This window comes from Puma concolor, chromosome B2 (assembly GCF_028749965.1).
Source record: "Puma concolor isolate L17-30 chromosome B2, mPumCon1.1.hap2, whole genome shotgun sequence".
Taxonomy (NCBI): domain Eukaryota; kingdom Metazoa; phylum Chordata; class Mammalia; order Carnivora; family Felidae; genus Puma; species Puma concolor.
Genome location: NC_141671.1, coordinates 17,313,215 through 17,336,027, shown reverse-complemented (window position 1 = coordinate 17,336,027; position 22,813 = coordinate 17,313,215). Strand labels below are relative to the sequence as shown.

At 45.5% G+C, this 22,813-nt stretch overlaps 1 protein-coding gene and 1 long non-coding RNA gene across 2 annotated transcripts in view; both read right to left on the bottom strand.

Moving 5' to 3' along the window:
• Window positions 1-10,709, bottom strand: part of ADTRP (androgen dependent TFPI regulating protein) — a 65,986-nt gene extending 55,277 nt beyond the window's left edge. The window contains exons 1-2 of the mRNA XM_025917311.2: window positions 10,557-10,709; window positions 341-475 (exon numbers count right to left, since the gene is read on the bottom strand). Coding sequence (XP_025773096.1) covers window positions 341-475; window positions 10,557-10,709 — 288 coding nt within the window. The remainder of the gene's footprint in view (window positions 1-340; window positions 476-10,556) is intronic.
• A 4,551-nt stretch (window positions 10,710-15,260) lies between these two features.
• LOC147580765 (uncharacterized) lies at window positions 15,261-17,490 on the bottom strand. The gene is made up of 4 exons (XR_015250773.1): window positions 17,425-17,490; window positions 17,152-17,291; window positions 16,014-16,186; window positions 15,261-15,483 (listed from the first exon to the last, which is right to left on the bottom strand). It is a non-coding gene; the product is annotated as an uncharacterized LOC147580765 (long non-coding RNA).
• Between the last annotated feature and the right edge of the window lie 5,323 nt (window positions 17,491-22,813).

The following is a 22,813-nucleotide window of genomic DNA, read 5'->3' as shown; positions in this document are numbered from 1 at the left end:
TCCCCAGCACCCTGCATTCCCGGTACTCCCATGGAACCAAGGTTATCTTAGCTGTCGTTTGATGAAGAAAGATCCTTCAAACTTCCCCATTAGACATCAACAAGGATCTTGTATCGAACGTTCACCAAGATAAGAAGGCAGTGTTAACTCCAGTCCGTAATGAGCCCTATTTCCGGGTGCCAGTGGGCAACACGGTACAGTCCTCAGGCAAGACATTCATGCAAACTCAGTTGCTCTGGTTTGCAATAAGGGGCCCTGAACAGCCTCGCTGCCCGGGGGGGTGTGTTGTTCCTGCGAATCTACCTGGGTATTATATTACTAACACACCTTCGTCACTTACTGTGGATATTGGAAAAGCCAGCGTGGTAAAAAGCAGGTCTCTGAAGGCGGTCACGAACTTAAGGTCTCTTTCCCCTTTAATTCTTTTCAGCACATCTTCCACGCAGGCGACCCCGTAGAAAATGGCCTGCAAGAGCTAAATTCATTACAACAAATGAGGGCATTTTCATTTGCTTTAATTAATACATTCTTCACCGACGTAAAGCTCCGTCCCTCTGGGAGCAATGTTGATTTGAGGAGGTGGGGGGGGGGGGGTGCTGTTGGCTGTTTTGGTTGAGAGCCAATTCAAGGGCTGGTCTTCCAGCTCAGTGGGCCCTGACCTTGCTTGCTAAAACTGATTGAGTAAAGTCGTTTAGGGGATAATAATGTGTACAGTATTTAGTGTAATGGACTTGAGCTAAAATGGAAACAAAATAGTCAGCTTAAAAGGAGAATGTAATGAGATAGATACCTTAGCTGCACAGAGGTGGGCAAAACCAAATAAACAACATGAGGGCAAAGAGCCAGACGCAATGGTGGGCATATTCTGGCCTCTTCCAGAAGGAACCAAAAAATGTTTAAATGCCTAGTGCTACAATCGCATTAAAGAAGCCAGAATCAGGGTCAAGAGCACCACAAAGCAGCTCTGTGCTCTTATGAGGGAGAAGCACAAAATGGCATCTTGCTTATCTGAGGGAGAAGTTGATGTCCTTCTCTGATTGCAAGGGGGTGCGCGAAGGCCTTACAAAGAAAATCTGGCTAAGGCAGTGACTTAAATCCACAGGGATAGAGCAACCCAGGGGCTCTGCTGTGTCACTAAATACCACGAGGTCCCTGAGGCCAGACATAAGAGAAGGACAGCCTTCTTCAGAGAAGTAAAACCAAATCAAGGGCAAACTTTGCCCATTCTTACCACTTCGCACAAACCCACGGCTCCTGATTTAAGACCTCATGGGTCACACTACAGAGTTGGGGTTGGTTTTGAGTTGTGCTTGCGTTAGACCCCATCCTACTCCTTAAAAGTTCTGGGCTGGTACAAAAGGGGCCATCTGGACTCCTCTCTGAGAGCATGAGTCAGGCAAGTTCTGGACCCCAGGGCATTGTACTCAGGAGGGATCAATCAGCCGTCAGGGAATGACCTCTGAGGTCTGAACTCGAGGAGAGTTCTAGCAGAGTTGGCCTCCTACCAGTCTTTAGCGTGAAGAAGCAGGTGGGAGAGGATACAGAGGTGAATTAGGCCAGCAATATGCATAGCTGGGTCCGCAGACCAGCAGCACTGGTGTTACCCCAAAACTCATGAGAAATGCAGACCTCAGCCCCACCCCAGACTACGCAGTCAGAATCTCTGGGAGTGAGGTCCAGGAACTCGTTAGCAAACTCTCCAGGAAGTTCTGGAGACACTCACTGGGTTAGACATAAATTTATCACTCACAAATCCTACTGACTCCTCAAAGCTAATAGATGACTTTCACTGATGTTATGTGCCCGGCACTGATCTAGGCTCTTACTTTCTCGTAACAATCTTATGAGGTAAGTCCTATTATTATGCTCTCTCCCGACCCATTTTACAGATGAGGAAACTGAGGCATAGAGGCATGAACACACTTGCCTAAAGTCTCATGGTGGATACATGGGGATTTGAAACCCACAGTCTGGTTCTTGAGTCAGACTTTATTTATTTTTAATTTAATTTAATTTTTTTTAATATGAAATTTGTTGTCAGATTGGTTTCCGTACAAGAGTCAGACTTTAAAAAACAGAGGTTTCTAAGAACAGTTCAGGTAAAGCACCGTGAGAGGTCAGAAGAAAGAAAGCTATCTCCAGGTGGAAGAATGAAAAATGACTTTGAAAAATACTGATGCCTGTTTGCCACCCGTTCCCTCAGAGATTCTAATTTTCTGGGGGTGTGGCCTAGGCATCAGGATTTTTAAAAAATCTCCCAAGTGCTTCTAATTAGGACAGATAAGGTTGAGAACCACTTGCCTAGAGGAACTTCCATTTGGACATTTGGATCTGGCCTTCCCAAGAGAGGCGGGATGCAATGGACAAAGAGAGAGAGAGGGAGAGAGAGATGGAAAGCAAATGCTGGGGCAATGCCTTCGTCTAAAGGGCACAGGGCCAAGAGGGTCAGCAAAGCATCAAAGAATGATCTGATGGTACAAGACAGAACAGACAGGAGCCCCAGAAGGGAGGAGGAAGCTTTGAGCCAGAAGGGTGGTTCCAGGGAGGGGTGGGAAGCAAGCGTTAAATGTCATAAACCCGCGGCCACCCCAATACTCGTGATCTACTTTTGACACTCAGCCCTCAGGCTGTAGAATCTGGAGTACATGGATGTTAGAGGAAGTCGCCTCCTCCACCCTTTCCCACTCCCACCCGTCCAGCAGCCCTCACCTCACCCCTGGTTTCACTTCCAGCTGTTTGGGCCGCAGCAGGCAGCTGCTTTAGTAAGGAAGGACAGGCATGGGGCCGGGGCCCTGGCGAGGAGGCCCACACTCTTCTATCAACATAGCAATTAATCACGTCCTGAGCTCGGAGAGTCTGCCAGGGTTTCTCTCTTTGGGGAGAGGCCGCCTCCGCCCAGCATGTGAGGTCCATGTGACCGCTTTCCTTAGCAAGAGCTTTCTAGAGTCCCCATGAGTCAAGCTGGTCCTAACTCTCTCTTGCTTTTCCCAGTCAAAAATGTCGAAATTGGACTGGGGAAAAGAACACATTACTCAGAGGCTCCCTGGCTTCTCCTTCACCAATAAAACTTTTCTCCGTGCCACAAACTGGCCAATCGCTTCTCCACCTCTACCCCCCAGCTCCCGTATATACGCCACGCTGTGAAGATGCCAGCTGGGTGCGTAGAGCAGCCTTGTCCCCGCCGATCTTCATCTTGCATTGGCATGCCATCATCTGTATCAACAAGGAATATTTGTGGAGCCCTCACAAAGGAGCTCGGGAGGGAGGCGCTAGGATGTTGCCAAGAGAAATACGTAAGCCAGAACTAGGGCGGAGAGGAGCCACACAGCTGAGCTGGAGGGCAGGGAGAGGGAGGCGCCATAAGCTCATTCAATGGGTCGGCTCCTTGGAGGGCCACAGAACAGGTCTCGATCAGCTCACCCAATGGGACAAGGGTCTGCTCAGTCCCTAAGGACAATACAGTGAAATGGTTATCAAACAAGCACAGCAAGAACAGTCAAGGGCGACAGTGGTAGTTATTAGGGACTGAATGATGCCCCCCCCCCAATTCACATTGAAGTTATAACCCCCAGTGCCTCTGAAAGTGGCTTTACAGAAGTAAGTGAGCTAAAATGAGGTCGGTAAGGGTGAGTCCTGATCCAATAAGACTGGTGACACCCAATGGTGTCTTTACAAGGGGAGTTCTAGGACACAGACAACAGGCAGAGTGAGGCATGACCGAGTGAGACACGGGGAGCACGTCAGCATGCTGAGGAAGGGGCCTCAGGAAAAACCAACACTGCTGATACAATCATCTTGGACTTTTAGCCTCTGGAACTGTGAGAAAATAAATTTCTGTTGTCTGAGCCACCCGTCCATCATACTTCGTTATGGTGGCCGGAGCAGACCAACACGGGAGCATTAAAACAAGGTAGCAACAACGGGCCCTGTTAAGACTCTTACAACAAAATTACTGTCACTTACATTTCTTTTCTTTTTTTTAATGTTTTTTAAAGTTTATTTTTGAGAGGCACAGAGAGCAAGCGAGGGAGGGGCAGAGAGAGAGGGAGACACAGAATCGGAAGCCGGCTCCAGGCTCCGAGCTGTCAGCACAGAGCCCGACGCGGGGCTCGAACTCACGTACCACGAGATCACGACCTGAGCCCAAGTCCGACACTCAGCCGACTGAGCGACCCAGGCGCCCCACTGTCATTTACATTTCTCAACTATTTGGCCACCAGGAAGGCACAGCTAATGGTATCTTCTTGGCCAGCATTTGCCTGAGAGCTACTGCCCTGTGATTTATCTTTTCGACCAGGTCTGCTCTAAGTCTCATTGGTCTTTGTGCCTTTTATTCTGAAATGTTGCTGGTCTAAGTTTGTTAGCTGGCTTCCACTTTTTTTTTTTTGTTGCTAGCTAACAAATTTACCACCTGGGAAGGCTGAATTACATTTTTTATAACTAGGGCAATTTAAGAAACCATAGCTAAAGGAAATTTCGTTTTTATATTCATGTGTCTTCGCAAGATTCACAAAAATCTTGAAATTATGGAAACTTAGCCTTTCTAAGTCATTAAGTTCATTTCTTTGCCTTTAAGCCAGAACTGTCTTCAACTGTCTCAGGAAATGAGAATTTCTTCTATGTAAGAAATAACTCCAGAGAGGGAGATTCCACAAGTTTTTCTGAACAAGGCATTACAACTCTCATTGGATGAGTCGTCATCCAACGCCCAGCCCAGCTCTGTGCCTGACTTGAACAGGCTGGACCTTTCTTAGGTCTTGCCTTCCAAATGAGGCAAGGTTTACAGTGGGAGACTATTCCAGAATAAAACAGCAAATGGGGACTAACGGTGGTGAGTATTTTCTATAATTGCAGTGATGAGAGTAGTGGCGTTTGGGGGCAGGTAGAAGAAACCTTTGCTAAAATCTAGCTGCAGAATATGCAATATACTGTTTCAAGCCTCATTCGGGTGCAGTTAGCTTCAGTAAAACACTGAGATAAGAGAATGAGATAGAAAACATAGGAGAAATGGAGAATATAGGCTGGCAACAAGTGGAGGAGAACGAGAGAAGAAACCAAGAACACTGGCGGGGGATTGGAAGAAGAATTCTAAGAAGGCTCAGCCAGTGTTGTGTGCTGATGATAACTGGCTTCGAGAAACAGCAGGATGGGGGTGGGGAGACGACCCTACAGGTGGGATGGGGGGGCCCGAGAGACCAGGGTTTAACTCTTCCCAGTTAGGCCCATGCTCTGGTCATTTATTCATGCCACCAACATTCACAGAGTGGAGGTGCCACAACCTGTATTAGATACAGTACAGGCCAGGGCAGGCCCTGTGCTAATGTGTCTTTATTAGGATGAAGAAGAGAGGAGAAGCAGGAGGAGGCATCTTTCCTGTACATTTACTCTTTTGTGTTATGTAGGTCAGGTTCCCTGGGAAAGGATCAGATGCTTAGATCTGCCTGCAGAGTGTTCATTGAGGGGTACCCCCCGGGACAACTGTGAGCGGGAGGGAAGAGGGGGGACGGCAGGTCTGAGCGGCAGGAAAAGAGGAAAAGCAATGCATTGGCATGAAATCGTCTGGTCCCCAAAGGAACTCTGGATCCGAGCTGACTCTTCGGTGCGGTCCCAGAGCCCGGCCTTCGCACCACAAATCAGCCAGTCACTGGATGCAGCAACTCCAGGGAGGGCCCTAAGTCTTGTCTAAGCAGCTCCCTTCGGCTGAAGGGCAGTCCTAGGACAGGACCCCAGCTGTGAGTCATCACCAGCCAACACTCTTCCCGGGAACTGGGGAACGAGTACCTCGATGCTAGAGAGATGGGGGGATCCTGGGGGCCACACCACAGTATCCACTACCTATGAGGACACCGAGGCTCAGGGAAGTTAGGTAACCCACACAAGATCACACAGCCCGTGAACGACAGAGCCAGCACTCACACCCAGGCCACCTGTCCTCTATCTATACTGTGTGTAAAGAACCTACCAAAATGTCATGGCTGCTCAGTAAGCTACAGCTATTCTGTTCTGGGTGCTGGTGGTGACAGGTTCCTGCCATCGCTTCTCCTCCTTTCAGACGCCTGAGAGCTAACAACGGGGGCCTTAAGCATTTTTGGGAAAGGACAGTTCCGTGTATTTCTGACTCTGTTGCGCATCAGAGCTCCACTGATGGATATATTGACCTGATGATGGAAATCCAAGGTTGGCCCCGAGTATCGAAGTGGGGGCCGGAACGTAAATGGGTCCCTGTCTTCCCAGTGTTCAGGAGCTACTTTGGAGTTTGGACCCACGGAGGCTCCTCAAGGATCTCTCTTCCACTGGCCCTGCTTTACCGTCCCTGAGGACCTCTGTGATGAGGTTGCTCTTGTCATGGTGACAGCTTGAAGAGAATGAGGTCGGAGCTGCCTGAGGCTTGGGCAACTTTATGACAAATGGAGGGAAAGGTCGTGTCTCGGTTGGTGAAGTGGGGAGGGCCCCACCCAGAATCTCCCCTGGAGATCCCAGTTATGTGGCACCACCTCCAACAGGGCTTCAGAAGGAACCTTACTTTTAAAAAGAGGAAAACCCAGCAAGCCGTTCAAAGTCAACAAGCTAAATCGAAGCTAAAAGTCCCCTCCGTCCCCCACCTCCTAGCTCATATTCCTTGAGGTCAGAGACAGTCCCTGGATGGAAATGGAGTGGACTACAGAGGAGGGGACACAAAATTTGTGGAGGTCCCGGGCGCTGGAAGCCAGAGCCAACATGGGGACCATGAGGATGTCCATAGCACTGCCTTGTCTCCACTCCAGCTTCAAGGGTTTCCCCATTCATCATATGCTCCCTGCTTGAGCCTGCAAAGTCTACTCCCAGGACGGTCCCAGGTCCCAAGGGCTGCACCTGCACAGCTCTAGCGGGGGCTCCGCGGTGGCCATCCTTTGGCTGGGAAGCTGGAGTGTGTCACCCACAGAGGGAGATACCGGAGCAGTGAGGCAGGTGGGCGACCCTTGCCTGGAGCTGGGACCCACCAACCATGGTGCTGTGAGGGGACCGATGTCCCACTAAACCGCCTTTCCCTCCGCACGACCTCTATTCAGAGACGGGATGACTAGAAGCTCCTCCCCACCCTCCTACCTTCTCTTTTCATCATCCAGCGCATACAGCATTCTGAGTGCTCCTGGCACGCCAGGCCACGCATCCCTCATGGTCACTCTGTGATGATGCACTACTTTTCTTTCTATTTGGCAGCTTTGGGAACCCAAAACACAAAAAAATACCTAGCCCAGTGTCACGGAGCCTGGAGGTGGGGAGGCTGAGGTACCATCCCAGAGACTCATGACCCTAGAGCTCATGCTTATAACCACCAGGCTACACAGCCTCTCCCTCCCCACAGAGAATCGGCTGCCCCTTCCCTGGGGAGGGTGGACTCCCTCATTAGGCAAAACCTCCCAACTGCCCTCTCCTTCCTTTACTCTCCTTAAGCACCAGGCAGGAATAGGTCACGGTGCCCAACTCTCAGTGACACCCATCCCACCCCGGCCCCCCACCCCCACCCCCACCCCCAAGCCTGTGTGTCTTCCCTTTGAACGCCCTGGGATGCTTCAAGAGGAAATGGGACGCTCAGAATGTTGACCCGCACCAAAGCAGATTGTGCTCTTGAAAGGAGGCATAACTGACACTCAGCCAAGTAAAAATTGAGGCTGTTTCAAGGGAGGGGGTGTAATTTTCCTGGAGAGCAGGCTGGGGTACTGACTTCCACAGGCTTACATAAAATAAACTGAAGAGTGTTAGAGCAGGTTACGAGACTTCTATGACTTTATAAACACAGCCATCAGCTAGTCACTAATTAATCCTTAGTTAACACCAATTAATCATTAAGAGAACGCAACCCTTCATCAGCCCATGAGGCCTCAAAAGCAGAGCAATGTTCAGGCCCAGTATCTCACCTTGGGTAACATATGTGAAATCTATTCTTTAAATCGACCCGCTGACACACAGCCAACCACAGTCAACCCATCGTCGCCAACTGAGAAACTCTGCATCAAGCCACACTTTCAGTGACACCTAACAGAGCCCGGAAAGGAAACAGCTGCAGGTGAGCCCCTCTCTGCTCATTTCAAAGGCCAGAAGATGTCAGAAGAGATAATATTGTACAGGGAGGCAGAAAACACTGAAGGTCAAGTGCGGTCAACATTCCAAGTCGCTCGGTTTTTATACGGGGGTTACGCCATGCCAGCCATTGTAGCAAATCCAGTGTAGAACCAGAATGTCAGGAGACAAAGCTCCTGGTTTAGAGGATTTATGATTTTATTGGAATGTTAAGACTCACATGTGGGTGGAAACAAGAAAATCATACTATACCTAAATAAGCAGGGGCTGAGAGATGTCATAAAAACTCAGGGAAAGGGGAGCCTGGGTGGCTCAGTCAGTTAAGCTTCCGACTCTTCAGATAGGCTCAGGTCATAACCTCATGGTTCGTGAGTTCAAGCCCCACATCACGCTTGGCACCGTGGCACGGGGCCTGCTTGGAATTCTCTCTCTCTCCCTCTATCTCTGCCCCTCTCCTGCTCACACACACACACATACACACACACACTCAAAATAGATAAAACAAACATTAAAAAGAGTTTTAAAAAAACCTCAGAAATAAAAAAACAAATGTGGGCTGGAGTTGGTCAGCAGAGATTTTAAGGAAAACATGGGATATCGGGGGTCTATGAAAACAGCAAAATGGTGGAGGGGCAGGTAGGCCTTTCATTCAAGGACGGTGTAAATACAGGCAGAACAGTGACGGCAAGAAGCGTAGGGACCAATGCTGGAAAAGACACAGGCTTTCCTGGAGAAGAGACCAGCTTTTCTGGGGAGAGGGGGGCCTGAAGGCTGGGTAGGCAGGTGAGCTCACACGTCAGGAATTTGCAATTGGTTCCATCAGGTAGGAGGGAGCCACTGTGGTTTCTTCAGTAGCAGACCACATTTCTCAAGCAGGCTCATGATGTTTATAACAAAACTAAACCAAAAACAGTGCTTTGGGAAGATTAATCTGGAATCTGAGCGGTAGATAGATGAATTGCTAATGAGAGGGCAATGGAGCGATAATCTCGTCACCCAGGTACAAATTAATAAGAGCCTGTAATAAGAGGGATATTAAGATTGGGGAAGAAGGAAGGAGCCTAACAACAGGAAAAAGATAGGATTTGGTGGCTGATTAGTCAGGGAAGCGGAAAGGGGATTAATACTAGGAAATGATAGTGTCTTTGACAAGATAAGTGGCTTTTTTCCATACTTGGAAATATGACAGCTCTGGGGCATGGAACTGAGTGAAAACGAAGAAGTCAGGGAGCCGGTTTGTGGGAGTAGGTGATAAGTCTGTTCTCAGCCATGCTTAGTGTGAGGTTCCATACTGGAACTTGGGTTAGATTCCACTATCCACCCCGACTACAGACACCCTTGTCTTTTAGTTGACCATTTCTAAGATAAAGCCAATGGATGCACAGAGCAGAGGTTTTCACTGAATTATTCTAGCTTCACAAAAGCATTTCTTTGTTGTTTTCCATTTGTGTGTCTGTTTCATAAAATCCTATGACTCAAACAAGCAGTCATCTTGATAATTTCCAGGGACACTGGAGCTACGGGGGCTTGGGTCTTCCAGGCCAAAATCAAAAGCCAGCAAATGGCCAGAGAGGGGGAAGCAGGACATCCAGGCGTCTTTGCTTCGAACCTTCTGAATTTCCTCCCCTTACAGCGTAACGCGTTCTGACCACGCATAACCTCTGCTTAGGATGGTGATTCCAAAGGATTGGAATATTTTTGCCCGCTCTCTGAAATCAGAGGTTTGCACCACACCCTACATTTTAGTTAAAAATCTCAAACATCCATTAGCATCCCCAAAGGATGTGCTATTTTTAGCTTTTAAGTCTGAAAATATTTTTACATATTTCCAACACATTGTTTTTAATCGATTTTCCTCCCATTCATTTTCGCTTCATTCATCAGAATGTGGTCAGCTGGGCTAGAGAGACGAGAAGGAATCAAGTCATTGGATTGGTTTGTAAATGGTTGAAAATGTGTATTTGCCATTTGGTTGGGTGATTTATCCTTTAAGATGGAGCCTGAGCCTATAAAAAATTGAAGTGGGATCTGAACATGGCAAAACGTGTTTGCTTTTCTTAGATAAATCTGTTAGTCTGCGCTGGGAAATGGCATCGTTCCCCCCATTGGAAATTATGCTTCCCACACAACATCCGCCACTCTGCCTTCCCTCACAGATTTCCCCAAGCAAAGTTCAAAATCCTGCCTGTGTTTGTAGTCAGTCCCCTGGTGAAGCCATTCATTTAGTCTTTCCATTTGGGCTCTCTGAGAAGAGCTCCACGACAGGATCCTTTTCGAAAGAGCGCTGGGCAACTAGTCCAACACGTAGCTACAGGTACCTTCTGAATTGGGTCTCTCAGAGCAAATTGTCAAGGAAAAAGCCAAAGTTTCCAGACAACGAAGAAGGAAGGCAAAGAATGGGATCTGGCATCCGATAAAATTCAGAGGGGATAGGTGCAAAAACACTGATACTCTAGACAAACAGATCGCTTCCTGGTATGGTCATACCGACTTACCAGATTTAGGAAGGTCAAGTATTTCCACTGTCCACCATTTAGAAAGATTTTGGATTTCCGCTGGTCCCCTCCTTGCTGCGAGATGTAGTAATTGAGAAAAAGATACCAGCTCCAAACAAGGAAGTGGTAAATGCATGTGCAAGTTCTCCTCATGGCTAGCTCTGACCACGGAGCCGTGAATGTCTCAGGGAGCTCTCCTCGGCGTCCTTCTCCTCCTGTGGGTCACAGTTGGAGTCCCGGGGCATGCCAGAGAGCTGTAAAATACACCCCTCAGGGATCGAGAGTTCCAACAGGGCTGAATTTTGCTTCTCTCATAGGCTCCCTCCCTGATAAACTTGGGAGACAGGATTATTCGTGGCTTTGAGATGCTTTCCTTTAGATAACAAGTAATCCTCAGATTTGCATAAATACTTAGGCAGGGAGGAAGGCCAGAACTGCCCTTTGCACTGTTTGGCTGGGGTGGGGGTTAAATGACCTTATTGTGAAACGCCAATAAACTAACAAATACTGTCCTGGCCACATTCTCTTTTCTTTCCTTTTCATTTGGACAGAACAAGAAAGCTGGGACAATACTTCTTGCTAGATGAGGATCAGGTCGATGTACCAGAAGGGAGACATTACGGGCATGTTTATGCCACCGAGGGAGAGGGAGGTAAGGAGAATGGAAAAGGCTGTTGTAATCTTGTTCCCGAGGTCTCCAGGGCCCTATGAAACCTGCAACAAACTTTGCTCTCCGGGGAACGGCTCCAAGGCTTTTTTTTTTTTTTTTTTTTTTTTTTAAGTTTTATTTCTAAGCCCAAGAGAATCAAAGGTTAGCCAGGGCTCCCCCAGATATTTATTTGCATGGGTATTTCTGAGCCCTGAGAGGGAAGAAGCATAGCGTGAGGAAGAGATATGTAGTCATGACCCCAACATACCTGAGTTTAGACATTGCTGGGAGACAGTGAGGGTCTCTGCATTGCCTTCGAGAGGACGAGCATGTGCTCCGGCCGGGCAGCAGAACCGGGCCCTGCTCAGGTTCAACAGGAGGACCCTGAGAGAGCGCCAGAAGTGTCATACCTTGTGACATCACCAGCTTGTTTCCCCGGGCAACTGACTCAGAGGGTTCTAAGCAAATCCCCAAGGGAAGGGCTCCCAGTGCCAGTATGTAAGTCTGGAGTTGATGCTGTTGCATGATTTAATCAGGGCTTGCGAGTACTGGGAGAAAGAACCATAGGCTGCACGTGGGCTGCAAAAGAAAAACAGACCCACCTCCTAAGAGTCATCAGGCCCCAGACATCAGGAAGCGTGGTAGATGGTGGCCCAGGGTGCGGAGCGCAAACCCGAGCCAGCAATGGAGGGTCTTCCTCATAAGTGTTGCCAAGGGAGAGGGTGATCTGGCAAAAATGGTGACATAAAACTATAGACACAACTCCATCCATGGCCTGGGTTAAAATTGCAAATGACAGGGGCGCCTGGGTGCCTCGGTCGGTTGAGCGTCCACCCTCGGCTCGGATCGTGATCTCGCAGTTCGTGAGTTCGAGCCCGCCGCCCAGCTCACTGCTGTCAGCACAGAGCCTGCTGCAGATCCCCCGTCCCCTTCTCTCTCTGCCCCTCACCTGCTCATGCTTTCTCTCATCCTCAAAACATTAAATGAATAAAATAATGGCAAATTACAAAAGCAGCTAATGCTTTGCCAATACTTACCGTGACAGGCCTTGTTCTGAGTGCTTCACACCTTAGCTCGGTTAACACTCTAAACACCACTATGAAGTAAGTACCACGATGAACCTCACTATTAGGAACTCCATTCTCAGATGAGGAAATGGAAGCCAGGCTGCTAAAAGGATGCTCGAAAAGTAGCAAGAGACAGAGCTACAGTCTGCACTCTAACCAGCGAGCCTGACCACAAAGCGACAATGTTTGCTCTGCAGAACCTATGACTTCCTTTGCAAACGTTTCTCCACTCCCCGCTAACCCCTCTTATTTCTCTATCTCTCCCATGGGAAAGTTCTCTCAGGAAAGGACAGGTCCGTTTTGAAACTTGGCGCACATATAAGCTATTGTGCTATGTCTCCTGGGGTGTTTTCACGGTACCTGCCATTATGGATTTAGGGGTTTTATCCCCTTACACAAAAATATCAAGCAAAAATCTGCAGATGTGTAAGGATTTGGGGAAAAAGTGAGAAAAGAGAGGAAGAGAAACATGCAAATGTCTGGGATGCGTACACCAACCTGGGGGTACCTTTTAACACCAGGATTTTTTTTCTTTCCTGCATTAACCTCAATGCCCATCGATGAAGCCTTTCATAAATATTGATACGATTATTTAAATGTGTAAGTTGCTCAATGTTTGACATTGGAATCCAATCGTCAGCTTTTTAATGAATGGATAAGATGATATATGAGGATTTGTGTATAGAAAATATATAATTTTTTAATTCAGCATATTTCTTATAAAAATGTTGTGAAAATGAAATTCTACCTGTGACCATGTTCACATCACAGTTTGTACCTGTGGTTGAATAATAACCAGATACATTTTCATGAAGCACTTTGGCCATCTGTCTCCTGCTCTGAGAACAGGTAGAGTTCTGGGGAATAATGAGTGTTACTGTTTAGCTACACAATATTATAAACTAATACATACTAAATCTGCTGTTAGCCTGCCTTTCTCCATTTTCCAAGTATCTTGAGACCTCACATCATATCCAGGCGAAGCAACAGAGAATTGTTTCCTAATTTAATAAAAAACTGACAGAAACATGCATTTTTTTCCATAGGAAGTACTAAAAACATACAATAAGCATATTTTATACTTTGAATTGAACAGATAACTTGACTACTAAAAAGAACATTCTTTGAAACTCTCTACCCTCTGGGAGTTTGGAACACCAGTCTTTGATGTCACAAATGCTTACTGAGCAACTGCTAATTGAGAGAGAGAGAGAGAGAGAGAGAGAGAGAGAGAGAAATATTGAGAGATCCAATCCCTGGCCTCATGGAATCTTTATTCTAGTAGGGGGTGTGGACATTAAAGAATAATACAATTGGGTGTTAATTTATAATTCTGGTAACTTCTGTGGAGGATAATAGCACAAGACCTGGAGTGGTCTGAGGTCGGGGAAGCTGGCCCTAGGAAGCCACACATGACCAGGGCTGCCCTCCCCATGCCCCCAACATGCTCTGACTGTTCTACCCAGTCTTTTGTGTGAGCTCCTCTATCTTTGCTCTTCCTTATGTGTTGGTGTTTCCCAGGGACCTGCTCCAGCCCTCTGGCCATCTCCTTACATACCCACCCTGGTGACACCGCCCACCACAAATCACAGTGTTTGCCACTACTTTCCAGTTTATGACCACAAATTTTATATATGTACTCCCAGCCCTCTCCCCATCCTCACAAAGCTTCAAATAGATCTTTGAGTACATGTTGCATATTTCCTGAATGAGTCAGATGCACCCTCAAACTCAAGATATCTTAAACTCACCGTCTTGCCCCAAACCTGACTTTCTGTCTTTATCCTCTGTCTTGAGGGGATGGCCCCATGGTCCATCTGGGAGTCTTCCTGGTCTCCTCTGTCTCCCTCTTTCCCCAGATCCTGACAACTTCATCTCTAAATCAAGCACAAGTCGGTCCTCTTCTTTCCATTCTGTCTCTAACTGCCCCGGTTCAAGTCTTTCCAATCTCTTTCCAGGACCACGACAACCGTCTTCTACCTGGTTTTCCTGATTCTAGTCTTATCCCCAACTTGGTATTCTCTCCAGCCTCATTTTGGTTTTACATTTGATGTTCCTCCAGCCACACCTGGCTATGTCGTGTGCCAGTGCCTTTGACTGGATACCATCCTCTAAAAAATGCAGCTCGGCACTTTCCTTCTCTAGGAATCCTTCCCTGAACATCTCCTCAAACAGGCCATATTATGGCCTTTTGTAGCAACCTGGATGGAACTGGAGAGTGTGATGCTAAGTGAAATAAGTCATACAGAGAAAGACAGATACCATATGTTTTCACTCTGATGTGGAGCCTGAGAAACTTACCAGAAGACCATGGGGGAAGGGAAGGAAAAAAAAAAAAAAAAAAAAGAAAGAAAGGTTAGAGAGGGAGGGAGCCAAAGAAACTCTTAAAAACTAAGAACAAACTGAGGGTTGATTGGGGCTGGGAGGGAAGGGTGGGTGGGTGATGGGCATTGAGGAGGGCACCTGTTGGGATGAGCACTGGGTGTTGTATGGAAACCAATGTGACAATAAATTTCATACTTAAAAAAAACAGGCCATATTAAATATTCCCCTCTAGTTTTCTTTAATACCCTGTGCATCTCTGCAAATTGCATGATGATTATTAGCGTCTTAGTCCATTCAGGATGCTATAACAAAAAAAAAAAAAAAAACAACAACATAGACTGAGTAGCTTATAAACAACAAAAATGTATTTCCTTCAGTTCTGGAGTCTGGGAAGTGCAAGGTCAAGGCGCCAGCAGATGTAGTGTCTGATGAGAGCTGCCAGGTTCATAGACGGTCATCTTCCTACAACTCCGCATGTGAGGAGAGGTGAGGGATCCCTCTGGGGACTCCTATGTAAGGGCAATAATCCCATTCATGAGCGCTCCACCCTAAGGGTCTAATCACCTCTCCAACGTCTCACCTCCTAATACCATCACTTTGAAGGTTAAGATTTCAACACAAAAATTTTGGAGAAACAAAAGATTTACTCCATAGCAATTAGAAATGAATCTCTTTAATCAACTGTCCTCTCCCTGGGTTCAGAGGTGGTGTTTGGGGATTCTTAGAGCTCAGCATAGTGCTGGACACACAGTAAAAACTCAAGAAATATACTAAATACACTAAAGTGTTCAGCTGCTTAGTTCTACGGACGAGCTGGAACACTAAGATGACTAAGGTATATCCCGGGCTCTGGAGGAACTCACAGTCAAGTGGCAGAGACAGATATCTAAACAAAAAAATTACAGCATGATGTGATAAGTACTATAACAGAGGCACACATAGCCTACTAATGGAACCTAAATTATCCTGCATATTTTCCATCATTCTAAATATACAGAAGATTGAGTTCAAGATAAATGCGTTGAGTGAATCATGGGAAAACTCCAGAAGCTATGTAGGAGAAGATAAAGATTAAAGCGATTTCACTGAACACAGTAGCTCTGGCCGCCAGCATGGATAACGGCTTTGCCTGGGAGAGATTATAACCCATTCCTAGGCCAGTCATAAAACGATGAGGTACGAAAAGCAGGGCCCCAAGCTGGGCTTGAGTCTACTGTGTGACCTTGGGCTGGCTGGCCATCAGCCTCAACGGGATGTTAGTTACCTTGAAGGTGAAATGGGACTTGGGGTACCTAGGGTGGTGATTGTCTTGCTTCCGAACACCAGGACATTTACTGAGCCAAAGGAGTAACTGGCCAAGGGTGGCCTCTGAAGACACTGGAGGGAAGCCCCAAGCCCACACAGATATATACTTACTCATTCCATGGAGCCAACTAGAGCTCTTCAGCGTTGGCAGGTTGGTTACAGGTAGCACAGTGGTGAGAAGGAAATCAGGCTGGCAGAGCTCAGCATTCTCGAGGTCATGGTGAAAAGGTTGAGAAGTATGGTTTCATTTCGGCACAAGAGAGAGGCCCCTCCAACTGCAAGTGCTGAACAAACAAAATCCTAGCGAATCCCAGTCGTGTTAAGCTGCAAGGTCAGTAGACCTTGTGTGCATTCCACTTGCCTCTTAACTTGCACCCGGCCATTTTGAGATGGCTCATTCCCTTGAAAGCTGATATGCCTCCACACGCCTTGCAACCTCCCTTAACACTCCCACTCTTCAGTAAATAGTCCCATCCTTAAATTCCCATCTGAGAAGGCGACCGTTTCCTGCCGGAACCCTACCTGATGGGGCCAACCAAACTGTGAGCTCCTCCAGGGGTGTCTGGGACACCTCCGGGACCTCAGATCTATTCGTGGTTGTAAGCAAATTCCAGATGCTAACGAATATTTGTTTGCAAGGATCAATTCTAGTATTGTGATATTCTTAATATCTACCTAGGGGGTCTTGAACCCGTGGTTCTCCTGACCGTTACCACCCTCATCACCTAGAGCTGGTTGTGTTTTCCTAGAACCCTGCTGCCTCTGACTCAGTGTCACTTCATTGACTTCTAAAGGACTCTCCCCAGTAAAAAAAGAGTGATTCTGGAAATAAATAAATTAACAAATGTGTGTGATGTGCAGTTGAAGCCAAGGTGCAGGGGGAGCAGACTCTTATTTTCAGTGCATTTTGCTCCCCTACGAGCCTTTGTCCATTTGCTATACATGCAGCTAAGAGCTGAGTTAGAATGAAGCATTTCACTCATTGGGTTATTTATACCCCATCCCGGCACATTTGTTTTCTTAGAGGTCACTGCAACTACTCTGCTTTGTAAAAACTAGAACATTCATTGGAGACCCCTTCTGAAGTCTCTTGGGTGAGAACATGTGTGAGTTTCCAGCTACCAACGTCAACTCTGAAAAGCAGAAGAGTCTTATCCTTTTTTTTTTGTTTGTTTTTTGGTCTAGTAGAACTTTCCTGGCCCACCACTCTACTCTGCCTGTTGCACTGGGACACCTCCTTCAGGCCCACCTTACGCTTTGGCCTCCAGGTTTGTTGTCACAGTGGAATGCAGTGTTCTGTGGTGATCTTCTCGAACTCACTCAAAGGAGAGAAGTTCTCTGTTGGCAGTTTTGAAGAGGCATTTTCAATCCAGAGGCCAAAGCAGCTTCCTGTTTACAAGCGTGAAATTGACACATTGTTTTCAAAGTTCAGGGCAGGAAAGAACCTTTTGAGGTCAGTTAATTCAACCTCTTTCATCTTTTAGATGAGAAAATTAAAGCTCAGAGAGGTGAAGGCACTAACCCCAAATCACAGAGCTATTAATAGGGGAGCAGTGACTAGAATACATGTCTCCCAATCAGGCCAGGGGGCTCTCACTGTCTTTTGAATTGCTTTGTTCTGTACCCAAGTTCTAGAATTTTCAGGTGAATTTTTCTCGCTTGAATTTGTGCGTCACTTGATTATGTGAGGTCTGATGAAGTTATTAAAGAAAAAGTATCTATTCATAAATGCCTTTTTCAGGGGTGCCTGGGTGGCTCAGGTCATGATCTCCCAGTTGTGAGACTGAGTCCCACATTGGGCTCTGTGCTGGGCATGGAACCTGCTTAGGATTCCCTCTCTCCCTCTCTCTCTGCCCCTACCCCACCTCTTCTAAATAAATAAATAAATAAATAAATAAATAAATAAAATCTTAAAAATAAAAGAAAAGGAAAGAAAGAAAGGAAGGAAGGAGGGAAGAAAAAAAGAAAGAAAGAAAGAAAGAAAGAAAGAAAGAAAGAAAGAAAGAAAGAAAGAAAGAGAAAGAAATGCCTTTTTCAGACTCCATGTCAGATTTCATGTATTTTGCAAACACCATGTTAATCAGACTTAAGTTTTTTCATAAGAGAACTCAGATACTGCCGACAGATTTTTTGCCTTCTAAATGAATTGGCATACTTAAGAAACATATTCAATACTGACCAATCGGCACATTCTAGTTTCAATCTTTTGGGCACACTCTAATTTCAATCTTTTGAAATTTCTCGTGTGAATTTCTGCTTTCCTGGGAAATCCACCAGAAGAGGATCAGCAGTTAAGCTCTGGTTATCTTGTTTTGGCGGTCTGTATAGAAATACGTATGAGTCATATATAGTCGTATACATAACCTGCACTTTGATTTGCTGATTTTCTATCTAATAATTATATGATTTGCTGAAAGGGGGTGTTGACATCCCTAACAATAATTATGGATTTGTGTATTACTCTTTTCAGCTCTATCAGATTTTGCCGTTAGGTATCTAATACTCTTGTTTGGGACATACATCCTTAGGATTGCTATGTCTTCCTGGTGATTAGGAATTATCATTATGCAATGTCTTTCTTTGTTTCTAATAAGTTTCTTTGCTCATATAAGGTCTACCTTATCTGATATTAATATTGCCATTCCTTCTTTTTTAAGTTAATGTTTACGTAGTTATATTTTTTGATCCTTTTACTGACCATCTACCGATTTTGTTGAAATTAAAGTGAATTTTTTAAAGTTTTTATGTATTTAAGTGATCTCTACACTCATCACAGGGCTCCATCCAGTTCATGACCCTGAGATTAAGAGCCACACACCCCTTCCACAGAGCCAGCCAGGCGCCCCTAAAGTGAATTTCTTGTAAATAACATAGATGGGTTGTGGGTGGTTTCCTTTTTTTTTTTAATTTTAAACTCACTGTGCCAATCTCTGCTTTTTAATTGGCATATTTAGACCATTTACATTTAAGGTAGTTGTCTACCATCTAATTACTTGTTATGACTTGTTTCCTCTATTTCTTGCACCTCTGTTCCTCCTTTCCTTCCAGTGTATTGTGTATGTTTTTAGTATTCTATCTTGATTGAATTATAGCGGTTTTGAGTGTATCTATTTGGACAGTTTTCTTAATGGTTGCTCTGGGTATGGCAATATACACATGTGACTTATTAGAGTCTATTATTATTAACATTTTGCCATTTCAAATGATGTGTGGACTCCTTGCTTCCATTTTAGTTCCTATACTTCTCCCACTTTTAAATATCATAGTCTTGAACATCAGATAGTATTGTAATTTTTGTTGTACTCATTAAATATGATTTACAGAGATCGTGGCAAGAGTTAGTCTACTGTATGTATCATACTTTTGCTTTTTACATTGTTCTTTCATCCTTTCCAATGCTTCCAATTTCCCTCCTTTATCATCATCTTTCGGTTTGAATTACCATTGGCCCTTGAACAATGCTGAGGTGAGGAATGCCAATCCCCAGCCGTCTGCATACAGCTGTCAACTCTTTAGAAACGTAACTGCTAATAACCTACTGTTGACTGGAAGCCTTACCAATAACTGCCAATTGACAAGCATTATGTATATGTTATATATTGTGCTCTTACAATAAAGCAGGCCAGAGGGAAAAATGTCACTAAGAAAATCGTAAGGACGAGAAAATACTTTTATAGTACCGTTCATATACTTATTGAAAACAGTCCACATATAGATAGGCTGGGCCACCGGAAGACAGCAGTGAGGGTGCGCCTGGCCCCAGCATGGTGATGTTCCTCTCCTGTTGGCCCCAGCTCAGCCGTATCAGCTGTTGGTTGGGCCCAAAGCCGGCAAGAGCAGCATAGAGGAATAATAGTACGGTTGCCACTTCTGCCTACAAGTATACCGTCAGCCTGTAACTGTGGCCATTTGTGAGTGCCCAAGGAGGCCTCAGAGCCAGGGCACCACATGGGGAAGGGTCCATGCCCAGCCCAGGTGGGGCCTGAAGCTCCAAGCTTGACCAGAGCAGCTTCCACAAGCTAGTGTATGGAGAACACGGGGCAGAGACATCAGGGGCTCAGGCTCCCTACCTACTGTGGTCCCTGCCCTCTGTGCCATTCCCCTGCTCAGCCTAGTCTCCCTCCTGCCAGCCCCGAGCACTTCACCCAACACCCTGTTGGCACAGGGAAACCTGCAGCTCTGGTCCAGGGGCCCCCAGGGGCTTCTGACAGCCTTGGTCGGCCTCCCTGTGTCTCAGGGGCCAGCAGACAGGGCCTCTGCCCCAGTCGCCTTTGATCTGGTCCTGTGGAGACTCGGGTGCCCAGCTGTAAATTAACATTTTGTGGCTTCTGCTGTCAACTCTTAAAAAAAAAACTCTACGTAGAAGTGAACCTGGGCAGTTCAAACTGGTGTTTTCAAGGGTCAATTATATTTCCTTTCACCATTTTATGAAGGCAAGACCGCTAGCAACAAAATTCTTTAGTTTTCCTTCATCTGAGTTTTCCTTCATCTGAGAATGCCTTTATTCCCCTTTCATTCCTGAAGACTTTTGTAAGATGTAGAATTTACCATCGACAACTTTTTGTTTTTATCCTCGCAGAAATGTGTGGGACACCTGGGTCGTTCAGTCGGTTAAGCAGCCGACTTCGGCTTAGGTCATGATCTCATGGTTTATGGGTTCGAGCCCCACGTCAGGCTCTGCACTGACAGCTCAGAGCCTGGGGCCTGCTTCAGATTCTGTGGCTCCCTCCCTCCCTGCCCCTCTCGCAGTTGTGCGTGCATGCACTCTCTCTCTCTCTTTCTCAAAATTAAATAAACATTTCAAAAACATTTTAAAAAAGGAGAAAAAGAAATCTATTTAAAAAAAATGTACAACTTCCTCTGGCCTTCATGGTTTCAGATGAGAATTTTTTTTTTTTAATGTTTTAATTATTTTTAAGACAGAGAGAGACAGAGCGTGAGTGGGGATGGGGCAGAGAGAGAGGGAGACACAGAATCTGAAGCAGGCTCCAGGCTCTGAGCTGTGAGTACAGAGCCCGACGTGGGGCTCGAACTCACAAACTGTGAGATCATGACCTGAGCTGAAGTTGGACGCTTAACCAACTGAGCCGCCCAGGCGCCCCGAGAAATGTGTTTTTATTTGAATTTGTGTTCCTTATCGTTGATGTGTTGTTTCTCTCTGGTTGCTTTGATGACCTTGTCTTTAGTTTTTAGGCATTTAATTATGATATGTTGTGGCCTGGATTTCTTTGGGCCTATCAGATTTGGAGAATTGTTCAATTTCTTAAATCTGTAGATTTATGTCCTTCACCAAATTCGAGAAATTTTCAGCCATTATTCTTTTTAAATACTCGTTCATTCCAACTCGTTTTCTACTCTCCTTCTGGGACTTCGGTAATACGAATTTTGGAATTTTTGTTATTATCCCCACAGTTCCCTGAGGCTCTGTTTATATTTTTCCAGTCCACTTTCTGTTTTTCGTATTGAGTAAATTCTATTAATTGGTCCTCAAGTTCATCAATTTGATCCTGTTATCTCTACCCTATTACTGAGCTCACCCAGTGAGGTGTTTGTTTGCTTTTTTATTTTTGTTATTGTATTTTTCAGTTCCACAATGTCAACTTGGTCCTTTTTAATAACTTCTATTTCTTTGTCAATGGTTTTTCTTTTTCATTTGTTTCAGGAGAATTCATAATTGTTCTTTAAGGCATGTTGATGATAACTCCTTAAAATCTTTGTCAGATAATTCCAATATCTGTTTCTCCGTTGGTGTCAGTTTATTGCCTTTTTTTCATTCAAGTCGTACTTTTCCTGGTTCTTGGTGTGGCCAGTGATTTTCATGTAATCTTAGACATTTTGATTATTATCTTAAGGGACTCTGAGTCTTATTTAAATATTTTATTTTAGCACTCAGGGCCCGGCTTGACTTTTGTAGGCTCTGGTTCCAACGATAACTTAATTTCTTGAGACTTCGTAATGCTACTTTGATGTGCTTTGTTGATCTGGTGCCACTGCAGCTCGCTCCTAGTATGACAGCCAAAAATATCTCCAGACATTTCCAAAAGTCCCCTGGAAAGAATAACATCCCCAGCTGAGGAGCACTGCTTGGCAGAAGCCAGAAGTATTCAATGTCCCCGGTGTGGGACAGGCCGTGATCCTGTGGGGAGGGGAGGATATATTCTTCCCCAGAGCCTCATGGGAGAACTTCAGGATCCCAGTTTGCGTTTGTGTGCACCCACTGCTCCAGCCTGGTATGAAGAAAAGGCTTTATTTGCCTCTTACTCCATTTGTTGAAACTTGTACTCAGGGAGGAGATTGACAATGCTTCCTGCAATGAAACAGGATTTGATTTCCTGTATAACCCAGCTCAAAGGCTAATCTAGCCAGAGACAAACAAGTGGCCTTTATTATGGAATTAGAGCTGTGAAGTTTCAAGGTGAAATCCTCTTAGCACTACATATATATGTGTGCATATTTATATCTTCTCCTTTAAGACCTGTTGCCAAAGATCGTTATCAGTTATATCCTTTTTGCTTGTTAGTTGGTTTTCTTCTTATTTCTGCATTGCTGAAATGACATTACATGACCTTTTGAAAGTTTTTGCTTTTCTGCCTGGAAACATGGGGCAGTGTTTCATAAAAGTGAGGAAAATGTTGCTGTGCTTTTAAAAATCCCCTTAACTTAAAAAAAAAAAAAAATGCCAGATTGTTTATTGCAGAGTTGACTCATTTGGTCAAAAAGAATTGTTTTGGCTAATCATTTACTCGGCTGCCCTCTGAATAGAAATGGCATCCTCAGAGTGTGTGAAAATTACATGAAACCTCGGAGAATTCGTGTTAACCAAATGGCTGAAACTTAAGGTCAAATCTGTTGGCCTCCTTGGCATTTTCTCCCTACCAAGCAAGTCTAAATTATTACATGTTAATTATTTA